The following is an 18,974-nucleotide window of genomic DNA, read 5'->3' on the forward strand; positions in this document are numbered from 1 at the left end:
TTGTAAGAAATATTAAACTGGAAAGGAGGAAATTAAAATACCATTAATTGCACGTTTTATGATCATTTACATTGAAAAATATTCTACAAATTGTTACAAATAATAGAATAGTGTAGCAAGCAGACTAGATATAATATGTTTGCTAAAGTCAGTTGTATTTCTATATAACAGTAACAAACTAATAGAAAATTAAAGGGAAGACAACATTTTCAGTAGTCTCAAGGAACCTCAATTATCTAAGAATAAATCTTAAAAAATATGTAGAAAAGCCCTGCAGGGGAAATTATAAAACATTATTATGCAATATTAATGACTACATATGTAAAAAAGTACATCATTTTCATGACTAGGAAGTCAATATCATAGAAGTATCAATTCTTCCAGATCAATATATAAAATAGATGTGATTCCAATGTAAAAACATAATTTTTTATGGATGATAATAAAATGATAGTACCATATATACATACATTAAGGGCCATAAATAGGATATTTCTGAAGAAGAGTAACAAATTGGGAGACTTGCTCTTCCAGTTATTAGGACTGTCACGAGGCTATAAAAATTGACAGCTTAGCAATGTTAGAAGGTTACAAACCTAATTGATTAGTGGAATTGAAGAGGGTTCAGAGAAAGATATTAAAATACATAGAGGACTTCGGTAAATCACAGAGATGGTATTCCATTTAGGTGGTGAAATGTTCAATAAGTGGAGTGGAAAAAATTATTATCTACATATTCAAAAGTGAATTTAAAACCCTACTTCTTATGATATACAAAAATCTATTCCAGCAAGTTAAGGGTTCAAATGTTAAAACTTTAAATCACTTGGTGGCCAGGCACAGTGGCTAATGCCTGTAATTCCCCCACTTAGGGAGACAGAGGTGGGGGGATAGCTTGAGCCCAGGAGTTTGGGACCTGCCTGGGCAACATAGCAAGACCCTGTTCTCCAGTAAAAGGAAAAAAAAAAAAAAAGAAGAGAGAGAGAGAAAAAAAGGGCTTGGTAGAAAATATAAGTGAATATCTTTTGGACCTTTGGTAGGTGGTTTCCTTAAATAAGACATGAAACATATTGACAATGACATAAAATATTAATAAATTTGGCAATATTAAAAATAAGAACTTTTGGTCATAAGAAGCTACTTTAAAGAAAGTGAAAGTAAGTTACAAACTGGAAGAATATATTCATGACTCCCACACTACAAAAATTAGGATCAATAATACAAAATAAGAAAAACACAACTAACCTATAGGCAAATGGGCAGGAGAACAGACATTTCACAGAGGTAGAAATCATAGACCATTAAACATATGAAAATATGTTCACTTCATTCATGATTAGGAAAATACAAGTCAAGAAAAAATTAGATGTCATTGTATATGCATCTGATTGGTCACCATTGAAACTCTGTCAATATTAAGTGTTGGGGAATATGTTGATCCACTGGTGAGAGTATAAATTGGTGAGTCCACTTTAGAAAACAATTTGGCATAACCGTCTAAAACTGAAGATTAACTTATGACCAATCAATGACCCATCAATTTCAATTCAAACTATGAGCCCAAAATAAACTATTGCACATGTAAAAAAGTTAATTCCTAGCATATTACATAACAATGTAAAACATTTATGAAGATTACATTAGTATATATGTTTTAAGAAAATATGTAGATGCACTGAACTAAATAAAAGCAAAAAAAACAAGTGATGAGCATGAGATTCAGGAAGATGTTTACCTTGAGTTGGAGAAAGTAAGGAAATGGATGCAGGAATGTTTTCAAAGTCCTAGGCTTTGTTTCGAAAGGAGGATTCACATGTGGGTGTTTATTACATTAGTGAAAATAATTATGTAATTAACCAAATAAATGAAAATTGGACCAGCATGGACAAGTGATAAGATTATGACACTAACCAAGGGTGTGATTAATTTAACTTTGTGCCCCAGATAATCAGAATTTTCTCTTAGAGAAGGAGCTGTATTATATTAGAAAATACTTTAATAAGCAATTAGTACTGAGGTCATGGATTAACAGGTGTCAAAGAAATAAAAGAGATGGCTACATTACTCTAGATTAGAAATGAATAGGGATTTCTTCCTTGTTGGAAACAAGGAGAAAGGAATGAGGATATCACCATTCGAACAGGTTTTGTATTTTTGCAATATTAACTGTGCCTTCCTAAAACTTCAGGAAAAAGCACCAGACTCAAAAATGCCTCCTGTCTGGTGGTTTCTCTGTGGAAACAAAGGAATGACATAGAGTTCCACATCTACCTGTCATAGTTCAAAACAGCTTGAGCACTTGAGGGTAGAAAAGCAAACCATACCCTGACATTCTCCATTGGTAGCAGCAGCAGGAATCTGGAAGTGACCCATGAAAACTCACCTCAGGGTTTTAAAGATATCATGATGATGACATGGACTTTCAAGGGAAATTCAGGGTTTCCCCAATAATGTTTTCTATCAACTACTAATTTCCTTTTATATATTACAGATTACACAATGTATAAAAGCAGCACTCCTCAAGACTCAAAGGTCTTCAAAAATTGCTGCTCACTATAATTTATAAATGATATATTTGTAACATAATTCAACATAATTTATAAAATTAAATCCTGTTGTAAGCTCTGTTTCTAAAAGTACATAAATATACAAAATTTATTATTATATGTTTACATAGCATCATTTTACTTGCCTTCAATGATTAGCACTTTCTTGTACATACTGGAGAGGCAGAAATAAATGCATTCAGAAAAATGTATTTGGTTTCAGAAACACCTTAACTTACACAGAATCTCTCATATTTATTTATGTCTACAAATGTTATTTTTAGGATATTAAATATTTCCAAAAGGATAGAAAATTAATAGGCCGAGCAGAAAACTTACGAAATGCTGGCATTTTGTTGAGTCCCAAATGGAGACTTATCTGTTAACAAATTGAGGAGTACAAACGTTTGTAATGTCATTCCCATATTCTTAAAAACAACAGCAAAAATAGTGTAATCCTAATGGTTTCGACCGATCTGGTCAGTTAAAAAAGTTGCTTTGCGGTGAAAGAAAAAGTAAAATAATGCCCCAATTTTATTTTATTTTAATTTTATGCTGCTAAAATTCAAACAAAGGCTTATAATACTGTGTTTCCAATCAGCTATTGAATGAGAAATATTGCAGATTTCAATGGCCCGCTTGTAATTTACAACGATGTTATTTATCAAACCATATCGATAGCTTCTTCAACAAATTCTCTTGCAAATAATGTGTTGCAAAGACTTAAATTTCAGTTAGAAAATATTTACATGAGAATTATCTTTTTTTTAATGAGAGTAAATATATTTCACTTATCTGGAGGCCCAAATGAACCAGTGGCTCTCTTGGAAGAGGAATTTTTAATGTCCTCTTGCATGTTCCCATAAAAGTTAATGGATAGTTGATTAAACTTTGTGGATCTTGGAAATTTATATTTAGATTGGGGATAGTCTTAATTGTAACAGCTTTTCATGTTAACATTGGTTTAGCATATTTCATCTTTAGGGTAGTTATAGGTCATATTTCTTCCTTGCTGCATAACACAAGACACTTTTATCTGATATGGAGGCACTCTTGGCATAAGTCACACACCATTTCCACGATCACCAGTAGGGTCAAGGAATTAGTAGTAGCATCAGTGGTCTTGTAGTCCTACTTTGTACTTAGCAATGAAGAAATATTAGAATCTAAATTTACTAATATGATTCTGACAGACTGGAATGTACTAGTTTACAAGTTAATAAGGCATTAAATGTATTACATACATAGGATTTCAACTTAAGATTTTGTTTTTCAATACAAAGTTCAGCCTTACCCCTAGACTGCCAATGTCAAAATCTTGATAAACTTGAAATCTCCATAAATATAAATCTTCCCAGATGATTCTAATGATCTTCCAGTTTTAGATACTACTACTATAGAATATTTTCAGACCTATACGATCTATTTCTTTACTTTATTCTCCCCTTTTAACAAACACATTTAAAAAATGTTCATTTATCTGTGTGATGGATGGGGTGTGGTAGATTGACTTATCTGATTCATGCTCTGCAGAAGCAGCAGAGGGTAAAACAGTATTTCCAAACTTCCCTATACCTACACTTGATTTAGGTTTTGCCTATTGCATAACTTGTGCAATATACTTGTGTAAGACTAGATTTCAAAATGTAAGTAAGTGGTGAGAGAGAATGCACACAAGTCATACATTTGCTGTTGAGATTCAGCCCATATGGTGTGGTTTTGGAATCAGTACTTCTGAGCAAAGCTCTCATTTCTAGGCAACAACTAGCAGGATATTTGGAAGCCAGCAGGTGGCAAAGCAGGTTCCTGATTCCCAGCTTCCCAATTATGTAGAGATAACTGTTGCCTTAGCAGGTCAGTTTATGCGGTGGTGTTCTGGGAGTATTCCTGAAAGCTTAGCTCAACCTAAAACCTGCTATTTCAACTATTCCAAGTGTTTTGTAAGCATCTAATTCCCTATATGTTGTCCTGTTTCTGTTAAAAATAGCTAGGGTGGTTTCTGTAATCTTCAACTGATCCCAGATTAGTAACTTCCTTTTATAGCTACCTACCTGTTAATCATTGCTCAATGTACACAGTAATCAACAGAGATCAGTAAACAAAAAAGATCTTCAAGGAATATAAGAACAAAAAAATTCTTGATTGATTTACAAGTGATAATAACCCATAGTAAACAGATCAGAGGATCTATAGAAAGGACAATTACCATGCATACTCATTGGCATCAGGCTTCCACATATGGCATGGCACAAAACTCTCCTACTCTTGCATTATTGAATCCATCATGCATTTGAACGCTTATTAAAACTATTTTGTGTGCTTTCATTTTAAAGAAAAAACCTAAAAACAGTGAGCCTTAATTTCCTCTTAAACATTAACATGATAGGATTAAAGAAGAGGCTTAGACACCTTTCTTTGGGGATCATATATGTTGCAAAGAGAAGAAAGGTTTGGCTGAAAACTTAGAAAAGATCATATGAACTCTAGTCTAAATTCTTATTTTTTGACCCTTTCTGGTTTTCTGTATATTTCTATATTTGTTCATATGTTTGACATTTGTGGAGCACATATCAAGTGGACTTGATACTATGCTAGACGATGGTCGTAGAGCACAATGCACAATAAAATAGATGTTTCAAGGAACTTGTGTTCTTAAGGTAGGAGAAAGATACTAAATGACTGATTACAAAAGTAATTGAAATTATTATATATGTGTAATACATAAATGAAACCATAGGATGACATAACCATGGGGTTTTGACCCAGTTTTCCTTGAGGAAATATTAATTGAACTAAACGCTAAAAGTGAAATTAACCAGGAGGCCGGAGAGAAGAGTTTTCTTGGCCGAGTTGTTGCATATGAATGACCCGAGCAGAAGGAAGGTCCTGGGACTTTTTAATAATAAACCCAAAATATGCAAAAAGTTCTCTCCTCAGTCACTATGTCAGATCTAGAAGCAGGCTAAGAATGGAATATTTAAATAATGGGAGGTAAAAGGAGAAAAAACTGCAGAAAATAGTAGAGAAATGACAAGGACATTTCTCCAAAATGCTTCTTTTCAAGGGCATGCCATACCTGGAGATTTATGTCCCTCTGACCTAGTCTATGTTGCTCAGGCTGGACTGCAGTGGCACAATCAGCTCACTGCAACTTCCACCTCCTGGGTTCAAGCAATTCTCATGCCTCAGCCACCTGAGTAATTAGGACTACAGGCATGTGCCACCACATCCCAGCTAATTTTTGTACTTTCAGTAGAGAAGGGATTTCATCATGTTGCCCAGGCTGGTCTTGAACTCCTGAGCTCAACTGATCTGCCCACCTCTGCCTCTCAAAGTGCTGGGATTACGGGCATGAGCCACCATGCCCGGCCAAGTCTATACTTTCTAAAATGCAATAAGATAAAAGTTACATATCACCAATAGACAGATAATTCACTCATTTTTTCCTACCCCTACACCTCTTCACACCATCAAATTCCATTACTGATATTGCATTTAGCCCTTGCTTGAAGATTGGGATCCTCATCCCTCCTGGGCAGGAGCTGGCTTAGCTGGTTGATTGGTGAGGGTAGGCATGATAAAATGTGTACACATGAACAGACAGGTAAGCCCCTAGGGAATGTCTGTACCATTGCTTCAGCAAAAACAGTTTGTCTGATCTTCCTGAGGAGAGCAAAGATCACCTGGTGGCCATCAAGCGGATCATCCAGAGGCAAAACTCTTTATCAGAGGAATTCAGAAGTAATTAGATTTCCCTATTATCTAAGGCAGGCATCTGGTTGCAGGTTTTTCCCCCAAAATTTGTAAGCAACTAGAATTTCTATATATCTCCAGAATACATGCGAATCAAAACTCATTATGCAACCCTTGCTGACATTAAGGCGCCAAAATGTCTACAAATGTAATCATTTATCATGACCTAAGTGGCTGATATGATCTAAATTACCCTTAAGTTCCTCCTTTAAGGACCATAAATACTCCTAAGGAAAAATCCACTGCTGCGCACTCAGTCCTCTTTTAGTGAGGTGCCCACTGCACTCTTCTGGAGCATTCTTTCTATCTAATAAAACTTTCTTTTTTAAATCTATACTATCACCTGTAAATTCTTTTTGCCAACCCTTGAGTTGACCACTTTCTGATGCCAGGGCTCTGACACCTTGCCCAGCATTACCTATTATGGGAGAGACTGTGGGCCAATGGTGCTTTTATTGTGTAATTACATTTTATTTCCAGCTACAGAGATATTCAATTACTATTTTATTCTTTGTAATTTGGTAAGAAAGAGAACCTCAAGCAGCAAGTACTTTGAATGTTATTTAATTTTTGTTGCTGCATAACTTTGGATATCTTACAAGAAATAATGTCATAACCTCGGTTAGCTTACTTTGCTCAAAACAATGTTAAAACTTTATTAACACCTTCTATTTTGTTAAAAAGGAAAAATTGTTGTAAAGCAAGGCCAGGAGATTCAGCGTCATGTGAAGATTCTGCCAGGATCTCCTAAAGCAACTTATCTTTGTTTCTTTTATTTCACTACTTTAAAAAAACAAACAAACAGGTTTTTATAATGAATTCTTTAGCATTAGTGCCACTAGTTAATAAATAAAGGTAACAACTCTGAGTGAGGAGTCAATCTGTCATAATCTTTCCCTTATGAGACTGTAGATGCGTTTGTATGATAAAAGCCACAGCAAAATCATAAATTGCTCCCAGGTTTAGAAAGCTTGGAAAAAGCCAGGAGCAGTGGCTCACACCTATAATCTCAGCACTTTGGGAGGCCCAGGAGGGTGGATCACATGAGGTCAGGGGTTCGAGACCAGCCTAGCCAATATGGTAAAACACCATCTCTACTAAAAATACAAAAATTAGCTGGGCGTGGTGGTGCATGCCTGTAATTCCAGCTACTCTGGCGTCTGAGGCAGGAGAATTGCTTGAACCTGGAAGGTGGAGATTGCAGTGAGCCCAGATCACGCCACTGCACTCCAGCCTGGGTGACAGAGATAGACTCTGTCAAAAAAAAAAAAAAAAAAAAAGACAGAGAGAGAGAGAAAGGAAAAGAAAGCTTGTAAAAAGATTTGTTAAATGTTAAACCCTTAGCACAACACAGTCTCTGCTTTTTCACTTTATCTTCTATTAAATTCTTCAATAATCAGAGCAAATAAGCTACTATTTGAAAGCAACCATTCTTAGGTATACAGCCATTATATTCTGAATAACGTAAAATAAGTCAAATATGTCAGTATATGGAGTTATAAAACAGTCGAGTGGCTTTTATTCAACATGGTATTGGAAGTCCTAGCCAGGGCAATTAGACAAGAGAAAGAAATAAAGGGAATCCACACTGCAAAGGAAGAAGTCAAATTGTTATTGTTTGCTGATGACATGATCTCATATTTAGAAAAACCTAAACACTCTTCCAAAAAAAAAAAAATGGTTAGAATTGATAAATTCAGCAAAGTTGTAGGATACTAAATCAACGTACAAAAATCAGTAGCATTTCTATATGCCAACAATGCACAATCTAAAAAAGATATCAAGAAGGCAATCCCATCTATAATAGTACGATAAACAAATACCTAGGAATACACTTAACCAAAAAAGTGAAGGATCTCTACAATGAAAACTATAAAATACTAATGAAATAAAATGAAAAAAAGCACACAAAAAGGAAAGATATTGCATGTTCATGAATTAGAAAAATAATATTGTTAAACTGTTCATATTACCCAAAATGATCTACAGATTAATGCACTCTCTATTAAAATACCAATGACATTCTTCACAGAAAAATAAATCCTAAAATTCATATAGAATTACAAAAGACTCCAAATAGCCAAAGTTATCCTAAGTAAAAAGAACAAAGCAAAAAGAACACATGGAAGCATCACATTACCTGACTTCAAAAGATACTACAAAGCTATAGTAACAAAAAGTGCATAGTACTGGCATAAAAACAGACACATAGACCAATAGAACTGAATAGAGTACACAGAAAAAAGTTTTTATATTTACAGACAACTTATTTTCAACAAAGGTGCCAAGAATATACACTGTGGAAAGGACGGTCACTTCAACAAATGGTGTTGGAAAAACTGGATAACCACATGCAGAATAATGAAACTAGACCCCTATCTCTCACTGTGTATGAAAATCAAATTAAAATGAATCATAGACTTATATATAAGACCTGAAACGATGAAACTACTACCAGAAAACATTGGTGAAATACTTCAGGACATTGGTTTGATACAGATTTTTCAGTAAGACCTCAAATGCACAGGCAACCAAAGCAAAAATGGACAAATAGGACTATATCAAGTTGAAAAGCTCTTCACAACAACAACAACAACAACAACAAAAAAAAAAAAACCAAAAAAACACTAAACAAAGTGGAGAGAAAACCTACAGAATGGAAGAAAATATTTGGAAGCTATCCATCCAGCAAGGGAAGACATAAGAGGTTCAAATGATTGAATAGCAACAACAAACAAACAAACAAACAAACAAACCAAAAAAACAAATTATCTGATTGAAAATTAGCAAAGATCTGAATAGACATTTCTCAAAGAAGAGATAAGAATGGACAACAGGCATATGAAAAATACTCAACACCACTAATTATTAGGGAAATACAAATCAAAACCACAATGAGATATCACCTCATCCCAGTTAAAATGGCTATTATCAAAAAGACAGTAAGAATTTTGATAAAGGGGCAATGCTTATACACTGTTGTTGGGAATGTAGATCAGCCACTATGGAAAACAGTACGGAGATTCCTCAAAAAATTTAAAATAGAACCACCATACGATGCAATAATCCCACTGTGGTGTATATATCCAAAAGAAAGAAAATCAGTATATCAAAGAGTTATCTGTGCTTCCATGTTTATTACAGCACTAGTTACAATAGACAAGATTTGGAATCAACCTGTGTTCATCAATGGATGAATGGATAAAGAAAATGTGGTAGTATACATAATGAAATATTATTCAGCCATAAAAAAAGGAAGGAAATCTTGTCATTTGCCACAACATGGATGGAGCTGGAGGATATTAAACGAAAGAAGCCATGCAGAGAAAGAGAAATATCACATTTTAACTCATACATGGGAGCCAAAAAAAATCAATCTCATGAAAGTAGTGAATAGAATGGTGGTTACAAGAGGCTGGGAAGTGTAGTCAGGAACATGGGATGAAAAGGGAATGGTTAATGGGTAGAAAAACACAGTTAGGTGGAATGAATAAATTCTAGCCTTTGATACCACAACAGGTTTACTATAGTTAACAATAATTCATAGCATTTTTCAAAATAGCTAGAAAAGAATATTTAGAATGTTCCCAACAAAAAGAAATGACCAATGAGGTGATAAATATCATAATTACCCAGATTCAATCATTACTCATGTAATGTTTGCATCCAAATATCATATGTACCTGATAAATATGCACAACTATTATGTATCCATACATGATTAATTAAAAAATAGTCACTTGACTTTTTCTAAAATTTCTATTACAGATATCCGTATGGCAACATGTATTCTTTTCTGCCTATTACAAGATTAATATGCAACCAAAAACACCTGCCTTTAAATTGTGGGGCTTTCATGTTTTTGATAAGGTTTAAAGGAATCAGAATTAATGGAATATATGCTCTACGAATAAATATGTCACCATCTCATATTCTTTATCTAGAGAGTGGAAGAAATAAATGGGTATGCACAAATATTTCAGCACTTGTGATCTATAAAGGGCTAAGATGAAGATATCTAATACATGATTCCTGCTCTCAACAATTTTATGTTGTTAGAATACAAAAAGGAAATGATTTATTATATTTTAGAACAATACTTACACATTCTACCACTTTAAACGTGTTTTATTAGATGAAACATATAGCAATAATTTGTAACAAAACAACTGTTTGAGAACATTTACTAGAGAAATAGTTTGCATAGATGAAACAGTCATCGGAATTTTAGCTGTAAACTGGAAATAAAATCCTAAGCACTCCCACATACTGAGCAGACCCCCTTTTGGCCAAGGGACGCCCGCCTCAAAAAAACCCTTAAAACCTGAATTCCTGGCCATAAAAGGAAGGGAAGTCGGACATACTTCTGACTTTTTGGAGTTTAGACACAACTGACAGGCATTCATGTTAAAATAGAGATTATAAAACCGACAAAACAGACTCTTTGTGTCAATAAGACACCAAACTATAAACAAGATCTAAGATAATGCAAGGCAAGAATTAGGCCATTCATCTTGCCACAGAACATCATTTTGTTAATATAAAACATTTATGTCCAGCCTGGGCAACATGGCAAGACCTTGACTCTACTAAAATTACAAAAAAATAGCCAGGCATAATGGTACATGTCTGTTGTCCCACCTACTCAGAGGGCTGATGTGGGAGGATCACTTGAGTCGTGGAGGTTGCAGTGGGCTGAGATCGCCCCACTGCACTCCGGCCTGGGTGAGAGAGCAAGACTCTGTCTCCAAAAATAAATAAATTAATAAATAAATAAATAAATAAATATAATTTTTTTATGTGGACTCCAAGTTTTAGACAGAGCCTTATTCCTTTAACCAAGTGCAAATTAAAGAATCTCTGAATTCATCTATAAGCTGTAAGCCCTCAGCTTCAAGATATCCCAGCTTTTTGAGCTGAATCAATGTATGCCTTCCATGTATTGATTTACGTTTTTGACTGTACTTCTTGGCTCCCTAAAATGTATAAAACCAAACTGTAATCTGACCACCTTGGAACCACTTTCCCAAGGCTTCTTGGGTTTGTGTTTTCCCTGGGCTTCAGTTGCTCATATTGGTTCAGAGTAAACTTCTGTAAAACATTTTACAGAGTTTGGTTTTTCTGTTAGCAAAGCAAAAGAGATAGGCCTTGGCATTAAGTTTGATTTTAGTGGTAAAGTATTAGAAATGATTCAGAGGTTTCTGGCTTGTACAGTTGGGTGCATGGTGGTATCAGTCACAAATAAAGTGAAAATTGGAAGAAAAGCAGTTGTGAAGGAAGACTACAGTTTTTGTTAAACAAGCGCACTTGAGACACCAAAGAAGAATCATGTAGCCGCCACCTAGCGTAGGAGGCCTTCTGAGCCTTCTCTGTTGGATCTGGTGTGGATTGGGTAGAAATGTGCTGGGCTGCAGTTTAATTGGGAGGGGAGAGAGAAGGGCAGGGAATATCAAGTCGGATTCTCCTGCTCTGTCCCCAGGAGAGGCAGGTAAGCTGCTTTCATTGCTGGTCAGCACTAGTAAGTCAGGAAGGAATCTCTTTGGGTGAAGGGGAATTTCAGAGACTTCCTTTAAATACTCTACTTAGAACCCTCAAGGTATTTGCCATTCTTGGGGAACCCTGAGCCAGGGCAAACTGAAACCAAAGCCCTTCTGATTCCTACCGCTCCTCCAGTTCCTGCCTTTCCCCATCACTAACTCCCAACAAATGTACACAGATTGTATTTGTGTAGATGTGGCCTCAGGAAATCAAAAGGTCCTAGAATGCAGGTAATTTAAAATCTTACTAAATAATCTTCTGTCCAGTTTTTCCACATGGATTCTATAATCTATTCAAGGAGGTCGGGGGGAAAAGCATTCTTTTATTTATTTTTGTACCTCATTAGTAAGTCCTAACCATACTCTTCCTTAGGTCCCTTTTCCAACTCAGTCTCGTTCTCACATTTTTAGAAAGGACAACGGGATCTTTAAATTCTCTCGGTTTGTGTTGGGAAAGGACCCAAATTAGTGTGCTTCCTCATTGACAGTCAGAGTAGCCTTCAAGCAGTATATGCAGGGAAGGCATTTACACCTCCTCCCCGCCCTCTTTTTCAGTTTGGCCTAGTCTAGCCTGCATTTCGCTCTCCCTGTAACTATGAGAGAAAATAACACACACTATTCACTCTCCTTTGTCTGCAAAGTCTGGCATTTCAGTGGTTTTCTTTAAGGGGGTCCTCATTTGTGACCAGCTTTGTCATTAACGGAAATCAATCTGAATGCCCCATTGTGCATCTTTTTTCTTTCCTTGCAGTCTGAAATTGCCTTTGCCAAGTTTTTTCTCACCGAACCTGAAAGCCCTTCTCTCATTTTCCCGTTCCCTGCCTCCAGCCCCATTGAATCCCTGCCGAGCTTTCTCAGGCATAAGGGCTGTAGTGTGAGGATTGGGAGGAACTCGACCTACTCCGCTAACCCAGTGGCCTGAGCCAATCACAAAGAGGATTGGAGCCTCACTCGAGCGCTCCTTCCCTTCTCCTCTCTCTGTGACAGCCTCTTGGAAAGACGGACACTGGAGGGGTGTGTTTGCAATTTAAATCATTGGATTTTTGCCCACCCTCTTTCCAAATAAGAAGGCAGGAGCTGCTTGCTGATGTGTAAAGGGTCTTCTGAGCTGCAGTGGCAATTAGACCAGAAGATCCTCGCTCCTGTCTCTAAAGAGGGGAAAGGGCAAGAATGGTGGAGGCTTTCTGTGCTACCTGGAAGCTGACCGACAGCCAGAACTTTGATGAGTACATGAAGGCTCTAGGTAGGTGACAATAAGACCGGCTGTTCTCTTCTTAACGTGCAGCTTTAGATATTTGCAGATTCCATTTTTCACTCATCAGGTCAGCAAGAGGCAAAGACAGATCACATTGTCCTGATCAGATGCTAGGCTACGCATTTTCCACTGAATGGATTTTTAATGTGGCACTTGCTTGCCTTCTTACCCAGGGCCAATAAAAACAGAACATTTGCTATTCCGTGGAGAATATGAAGCTTCTCTGACTTTTTTGGTTTTCTTCTGCATCCACTTATTATCACAGTAGTGTTTTACATGATTAATGGGCTAATCATGTTCTAATGAAACTTACACTTTAGAACCTGGATTCCAGAATCAGAAAGCAGATTCTTGCTTTGTGAGTTATTTTGGAAGTCGCTGCAGACTGTACTGTTCCCTTTGCTATTTTAGGCGTGGGCTTTGCCACTAGGCAGGTGGGAAATGTGACCAAACCAACGGTAATTATCAGTCAAGAAGGAGACAAAGTGGTCATCAGGACTCTCAGCACATTCAAGAACACGGAGATTAGTTTCCACCTGGGAGAAGAGTTTGATGAAACCACTGCAGATGATAGAAACTGCAAGGTGAGAAACTGCTTCTTCTCCAGAGTGGGGATGGGGAGCGGGGAATAAAGATAAAGATTTCCAATGCATGTTTTTTTTAAGATGTTGGAAAGTGTAGAATATTTTCAGTATTTCAATCCAAGGAGAAATATACCAAAGTTAGTTTAGTGTGCATATGTTATATTTTGAACAATGGGTACTTGCTATAGCGTAAATCTCAGTTGTATTTGTCTCTTACCATATACTGTTCACATTTTATATCAAACTTGTATTTCAGAAAATATTTAATAAGGTTTGTTTGAAAGAGAGATTGCATTTTGTTTAATTCCCCAGATTGCCTCAGATTGACTAAATGGACATTTTGCCTCATTCTAAGGCTTTCTTTAGAGGGACGACTAGCTGCAAAGCACTAGTTTAGGATTTTTGTTTTTAATATATTAAATTTTTGTATTTAGATGTATACTTTTTAATCAAATTATGAATTCAAATTTACATAATAGAAAATCTAGAAGTAATAGAAATAACAATAGGATAATTAATTGATCATGATTTATTCAATTATACAACTCTTTCAAAAATCACATCATTTGTCTTCCGTATCAGAAATCTGAATTGTATTTATTGCTATGTTCTGCATTTTGTTGTTGGTCTCAGTCTGTTGTTAGCCTGGATGGAGACAAACTTGTTCACATACAGAAATGGGATGGCAAAGAAACAAATTTTGTAAGAGAAATTAAGGATGGCAAAATGGTTATGGTAAGTAATGACAATTCTCCATTCTTCCTTGTTTTTTTCTCCTCTCCGCACACCTCTCACCTCCTTCCTTCTTCTTCCCTCCCCCTTCCATTCTTCCTCCTTCCTTCCTTCTTTAATAATACATCACTGGCAAGGTTCTTTAACTATATGTAAAACAGGGGAAACAAAAAGGTCCTAGTTAATTTTCTTCTTCAGCTCAACTTCTTTGATTGTAGAAAAAGAGAAAAATTCATGTGTAGTTAAAAAAATAAAAGTTGCCATTGATTTGCCTAAAACTGTGTCAAAAGATTTTTTGTAGGATAACTATGGATGTCTCTCAAATAAAATTTAATATAAAGCCCATAATCACTGAAATATATAAAGATAATTGCTATTATAAGAGAATCTCAGACAGATGACTTTATAGCTCCTGTAATAAGAGATCTTTAAACAGTTTATATTTTAATTTATAAAGTTACACAAGTTCAGGGCAGATAATTTGGAATATAACAGAAAAGTATAACAAAAAAATTAAAATCCCCTCTGATTTCTCATCAGTGATAACCTTTTTTTTTTTTTTTTGAGATAAAGTCTTGCTGTGTCACCCAGACTGGAGTGTAGGGGTGCACTCTTGGCTCACTGCAACCTCTGCTTCATGGGCTCAAGCGATTCTACAATCTCAGCCTCCTGACTAGCTGGGACCACAGGTGCAAGCCACCAACGCCGGGCTAATTTTTTTGTATTTTTGTAGAGACAGGGTTTCGCCATGTTGCCCAGGCTGGCCTACAGCTCTTGAGCTCAAAGTGATGCTCCTGCCTCCTGCCTCAGCCTCCCAGAGTGCTGGGATTACAGGCCTGAGCCAAGGCTCCCAGCCCCCAAAGAGAACCATTTTGATGTTACTTCTTTCCAGTTTTTATCTCGAATGCATAATATGCCTTTTAAACATATATATTCAATACTAGGTAGACATGAAAAATATTTTTTTCAATCAGCCTCTTCTTATTTACTAGGAATTATCTGTAAAAGAGGATTTATTAGTGTCCTAAGGCTGCCACAACAAAGTACCACAAACTTTGTGGCTTAAAACAACAGAAATGAATTTTCTCAGTTCTGAAAGCTAGACGCCTGAGATCAAGGCGACCCTAGTGCCACCGTCCTTCTGCGGGCCCCCTCCCTTGCTTCTTCCTACTTCCCGGATGGCTCCTGGCAATCATTGAGGTTGTTGGGCTTACAGTTGTTATCACTCTGATCCATTTCTGACTCCATCTTTACAAGACTTTTTCCCCTGTTTTTGTCCTAAATTGATCAAATATAAAATAATTAACAAATAATTTATCTAATGATGGAGTAGTATCACAAACTAGGAGAAATATTATGCCTTCACCAAGCCTTCCTCAGACACTTTTTGTGTGACCTGCAATGGTATATTGATGATACTGACATAGGTGGGTAGGCTCATTCAATTTTGGAGGAGGGTGTGAGAATGCTTTACATAGTCCTTGTACGATGACAGCAGAGAAAGTTTTGTTGTTTAAGAATGGGGACTCATGTTTCCTTCTCCCCTTGACTACTGCAATCAGCACTGTTCTGCATTGAGATATTCATGTTTCTGTGGAGATGGAGGTGGGGAGGAGAGGGACGGTTTTCCTTTCGTGTTAAAGGATATTTGCTCACATTTTTTTTGGCAACAATCAATAAAAGAAAGGACTCATTTCTAAAAGATTAGCTCTGAAGTTCTCCTTTATGCTTTTACCTCCATTTTTTTCCAGAACACAGAAAAGTAGATAGCTCAACTGTGGCATGCATGACTATGATCAGGCAAGACTGAGTTCAAAAAGGAAGACTAAAGCAATAGACTACAAGGATATAGTATACTCCTGAACATCACATCAATACATGAAAACCATGAGCACCAAAACCCCCTAAGTTCTGTAAAGTGGTTTTATAATAACTCTTCAAGTTAGATTTGACATTAGAGTAATAGAGCTGATGTTCCGCATCCTATCCACCTACCTACCTGGGTTCACATAGGCTAAACCATGACAACCAAAACAAGGAGAATATTTGTACCTTTACATGTTCCTCTTGATTTTGGAACAAGTCATTCCAAATGCCATCAGCTCAAATGATTGGATTTTCTAATGGCTATTCAAAATTTATCTAGGTTAAGAATTGAAAACTGTTATGTAAATCTATTATAAAACTCATTCACTTTTAAAGCAGATAGCAGAGAAAACAACGTAGACACTCCATTTCTCACACCTGATCTGCTCAATTACCCTGATAATTTAAGGCTAAAGAAATTCTTTTGACTTGAATCTAAAGTGCCAATCCCAGTTTTTGCTTCATTCTCATTTCAGAGACACAAACTGTATATTAATATAGGGTCTCTTTTCAAGATGTGAAATGCTTATGCAGCATTTAATGTTTGTAAATGTCATTCTTTTGCATAATACTTAGATCACATATATGATGATCTTTAAAATTCGGTGACTGAAGTTCCTGTATAAAAAGATTTGATTATCTTTTGAACCTTTCAGACCCTTACTTTTGGTGATGTGGTTGCTGTTCGCCACTATGAGAAGGCATAAAAATGTTCCTGGTTGGGGCTTGGAAGAGCTCTTCAGTTTTTCTGTTTCCTCAAGTCTCAGTGCTATCCTATTACAGCATGGCTGATCATTAATTAGAAGGTTATCCTTGGTGTGGAGGTGGAAAATGGTGATTTAAAAACTTGTTACTCCAAGCAACTAGCCCAATTTTAATCTGAAAATTTATCATGTTTTATAATTTGAATTAAAGTTTTGTCCCGCCCCCTTTTTTTATAAACAAGTGAATACATTTTATAATTTCTTTTGGAATGTAAATCAAATTTGAATAAAAATCTTACACGTGAAATTTTGTTGTTGTTTCTAATATCATTAATCTGGCTAAGAATTCTATATTAGACAATTTTAAGTAAAATAGTCACTCTTATAGCATAAAGTAAGGCTGAAAAAATTAGCACTTTGTTTAAAATACTAATTTAAAAAATAAGCAAAAGCCTTAGAAAATACACAAACACCACAGTTTTGATTGAGCCTTCCATGAAGAATCTGTGATGGTAAAATTCATTTGGCCAGGACCCAGAGAAGCCTTGTATAGTGGGTTGGGCTACGGAAGTGGTGTCATTTTTTTCCTTTTTTTAAGACAAAGATTCAGTCTTGTTGCCCAGGCTGGAGTGCAGTCATGCGAACTCCACCTCGCGGGTTCAAGCAATTCTCCTGCCTCAGCCTCCTGAGTAGCTGGGATTACAGGCGCCCACCACCATGCCTGGCTAATTTTTGTATTTTTTAGAGACGGGGTTTCACCATGTTGACCAGGCTGGTCTTGAACTTCTGACTTCAGATGATCCACCTGCCTCGGCCTCCCAAAGTGCTGGGATTACAGGCATGAGCCACTGCGCCTGGTGGAAGTAGTGTCTTTAGAAGAAACAGTTTGAAGAAACAAAATGATGTATATCAAAATGTCTTATTAAAAGGTAAATATAATCAAAATATCATGTAATCAAAATTTCTTATTGAAAGGCAATAGAGAAAGGGAGTGAATTTTAACCTGGATTATAAAAAATGTTTCTCCAGACAACTAAACTGAGTTGGATAAAGTCATTGAGAGTGCAAATGGAGTGCTGTGCATAAAGACACTCAAAATTTCGGGGTGGTGGAGCGGGGCGGGGAGAAGAAAGGGAAGGTGATTGAGTTGACCAAACCAAATTAAATACCTGTTTGTATCTGGCTGGGGTCTGAATTTGTGAAATACAAACAAACAAATATTTTACGTATTTCATCATTTACAAAATGCTTTTTATACATTTTCTCAACCATACAATGTTTAGCAAGAAGGCAGGTATTACTTATTTTTACTTTACCAATAAGGAAATTGAAGGTTAGATTTGCATGTCCAAGTTCTCATGTGTAGTAAATAATATTGAGAGCTGGAAATCTTGCAATATTTCTCTTTATTTCCTCTCCAAAATTAATATTTCAGCTAACTTTTCTTCTGAAACAAAAACACAAGATTTTATTCTCCCCGATCATTCCTTTTCTTTGTTAGCCTCTTGGGAGGCTAGGGAGGTAAATATATTTCAGCACTTATATGTAATACTGTATTCATTTTTAATCAGCCCTGTGTTTTCAGTAAGTTTTTATAAATTAATTCAAAGTTCAATTAACTGGCCAGGCACAGCAGCTCACACCTGTAATCCCAGCACCAGCACTTTGGGAAGCTGAGGCAGGTGGATCACGTGAGGCCAAGAGTTCAAGACCAGCCTGGGTAACATGGTGAAACCCTGTCTCTACTAAAAATACAAAAATTAGCCAGGTGTGATGGTGCATTTCTGTAATCCCGGCTACTCAGGAGGCTGAGTTAGAAGAATTGCTTGAGCCGGGAGGTGGAGGTTAAAGTGAGGCAAGACTGTGTCATTGCACTACAGCCTGGGTGACAGAGAGAGACTCTGTCTCAAAAGAAAAAAAAAAAGTTCAATTAACTTACAGCTATAAGTATGAGAAAATTTTCTTTTTTTTTTTTTTTCCTAAGAGATGGGGTCTTG

At 36.2% G+C, this 18,974-nt stretch overlaps 1 protein-coding gene across 2 annotated transcripts; it reads left to right on the forward strand.

Annotated features, from left to right (window-relative positions):
* Nucleotides 1-12,768: 12,768 nt before the first annotated feature.
* FABP7 (fatty acid binding protein 7) lies at nucleotides 12,769-17,284 on the forward strand. 2 transcript variants are annotated; one of them, XM_004044620.5, is made up of 4 exons: nucleotides 12,789-13,079; nucleotides 13,503-13,675; nucleotides 14,309-14,410; nucleotides 16,930-17,284. In XM_004044620.5, exons 1-4 carry the CDS (start codon nucleotides 13,007-13,009, stop codon nucleotides 16,978-16,980), a joined length of 399 nt encoding a protein of 132 aa, XP_004044668.3. In that variant the 5' UTR covers nucleotides 12,789-13,006; the 3' UTR covers nucleotides 16,981-17,284. The 2 variants fall into 2 exon arrangements, with proteins under 2 accessions (XP_018884215.2, XP_004044668.3); XM_019028670.3 differs by lacking the exon at nucleotides 16,930-17,284 and having other exon boundaries at nucleotides 12,769-13,079; nucleotides 14,309-16,876.
* Nucleotides 17,285-18,974: the final 1,690 nt, after the last annotated feature.

The sequence above is a fragment of the Gorilla gorilla genome, chromosome 5, assembly GCF_029281585.2.
Source record: "Gorilla gorilla gorilla isolate KB3781 chromosome 5, NHGRI_mGorGor1-v2.1_pri, whole genome shotgun sequence".
NCBI classification, from domain to species: Eukaryota; Metazoa; Chordata; class Mammalia; order Primates; family Hominidae; genus Gorilla; species Gorilla gorilla.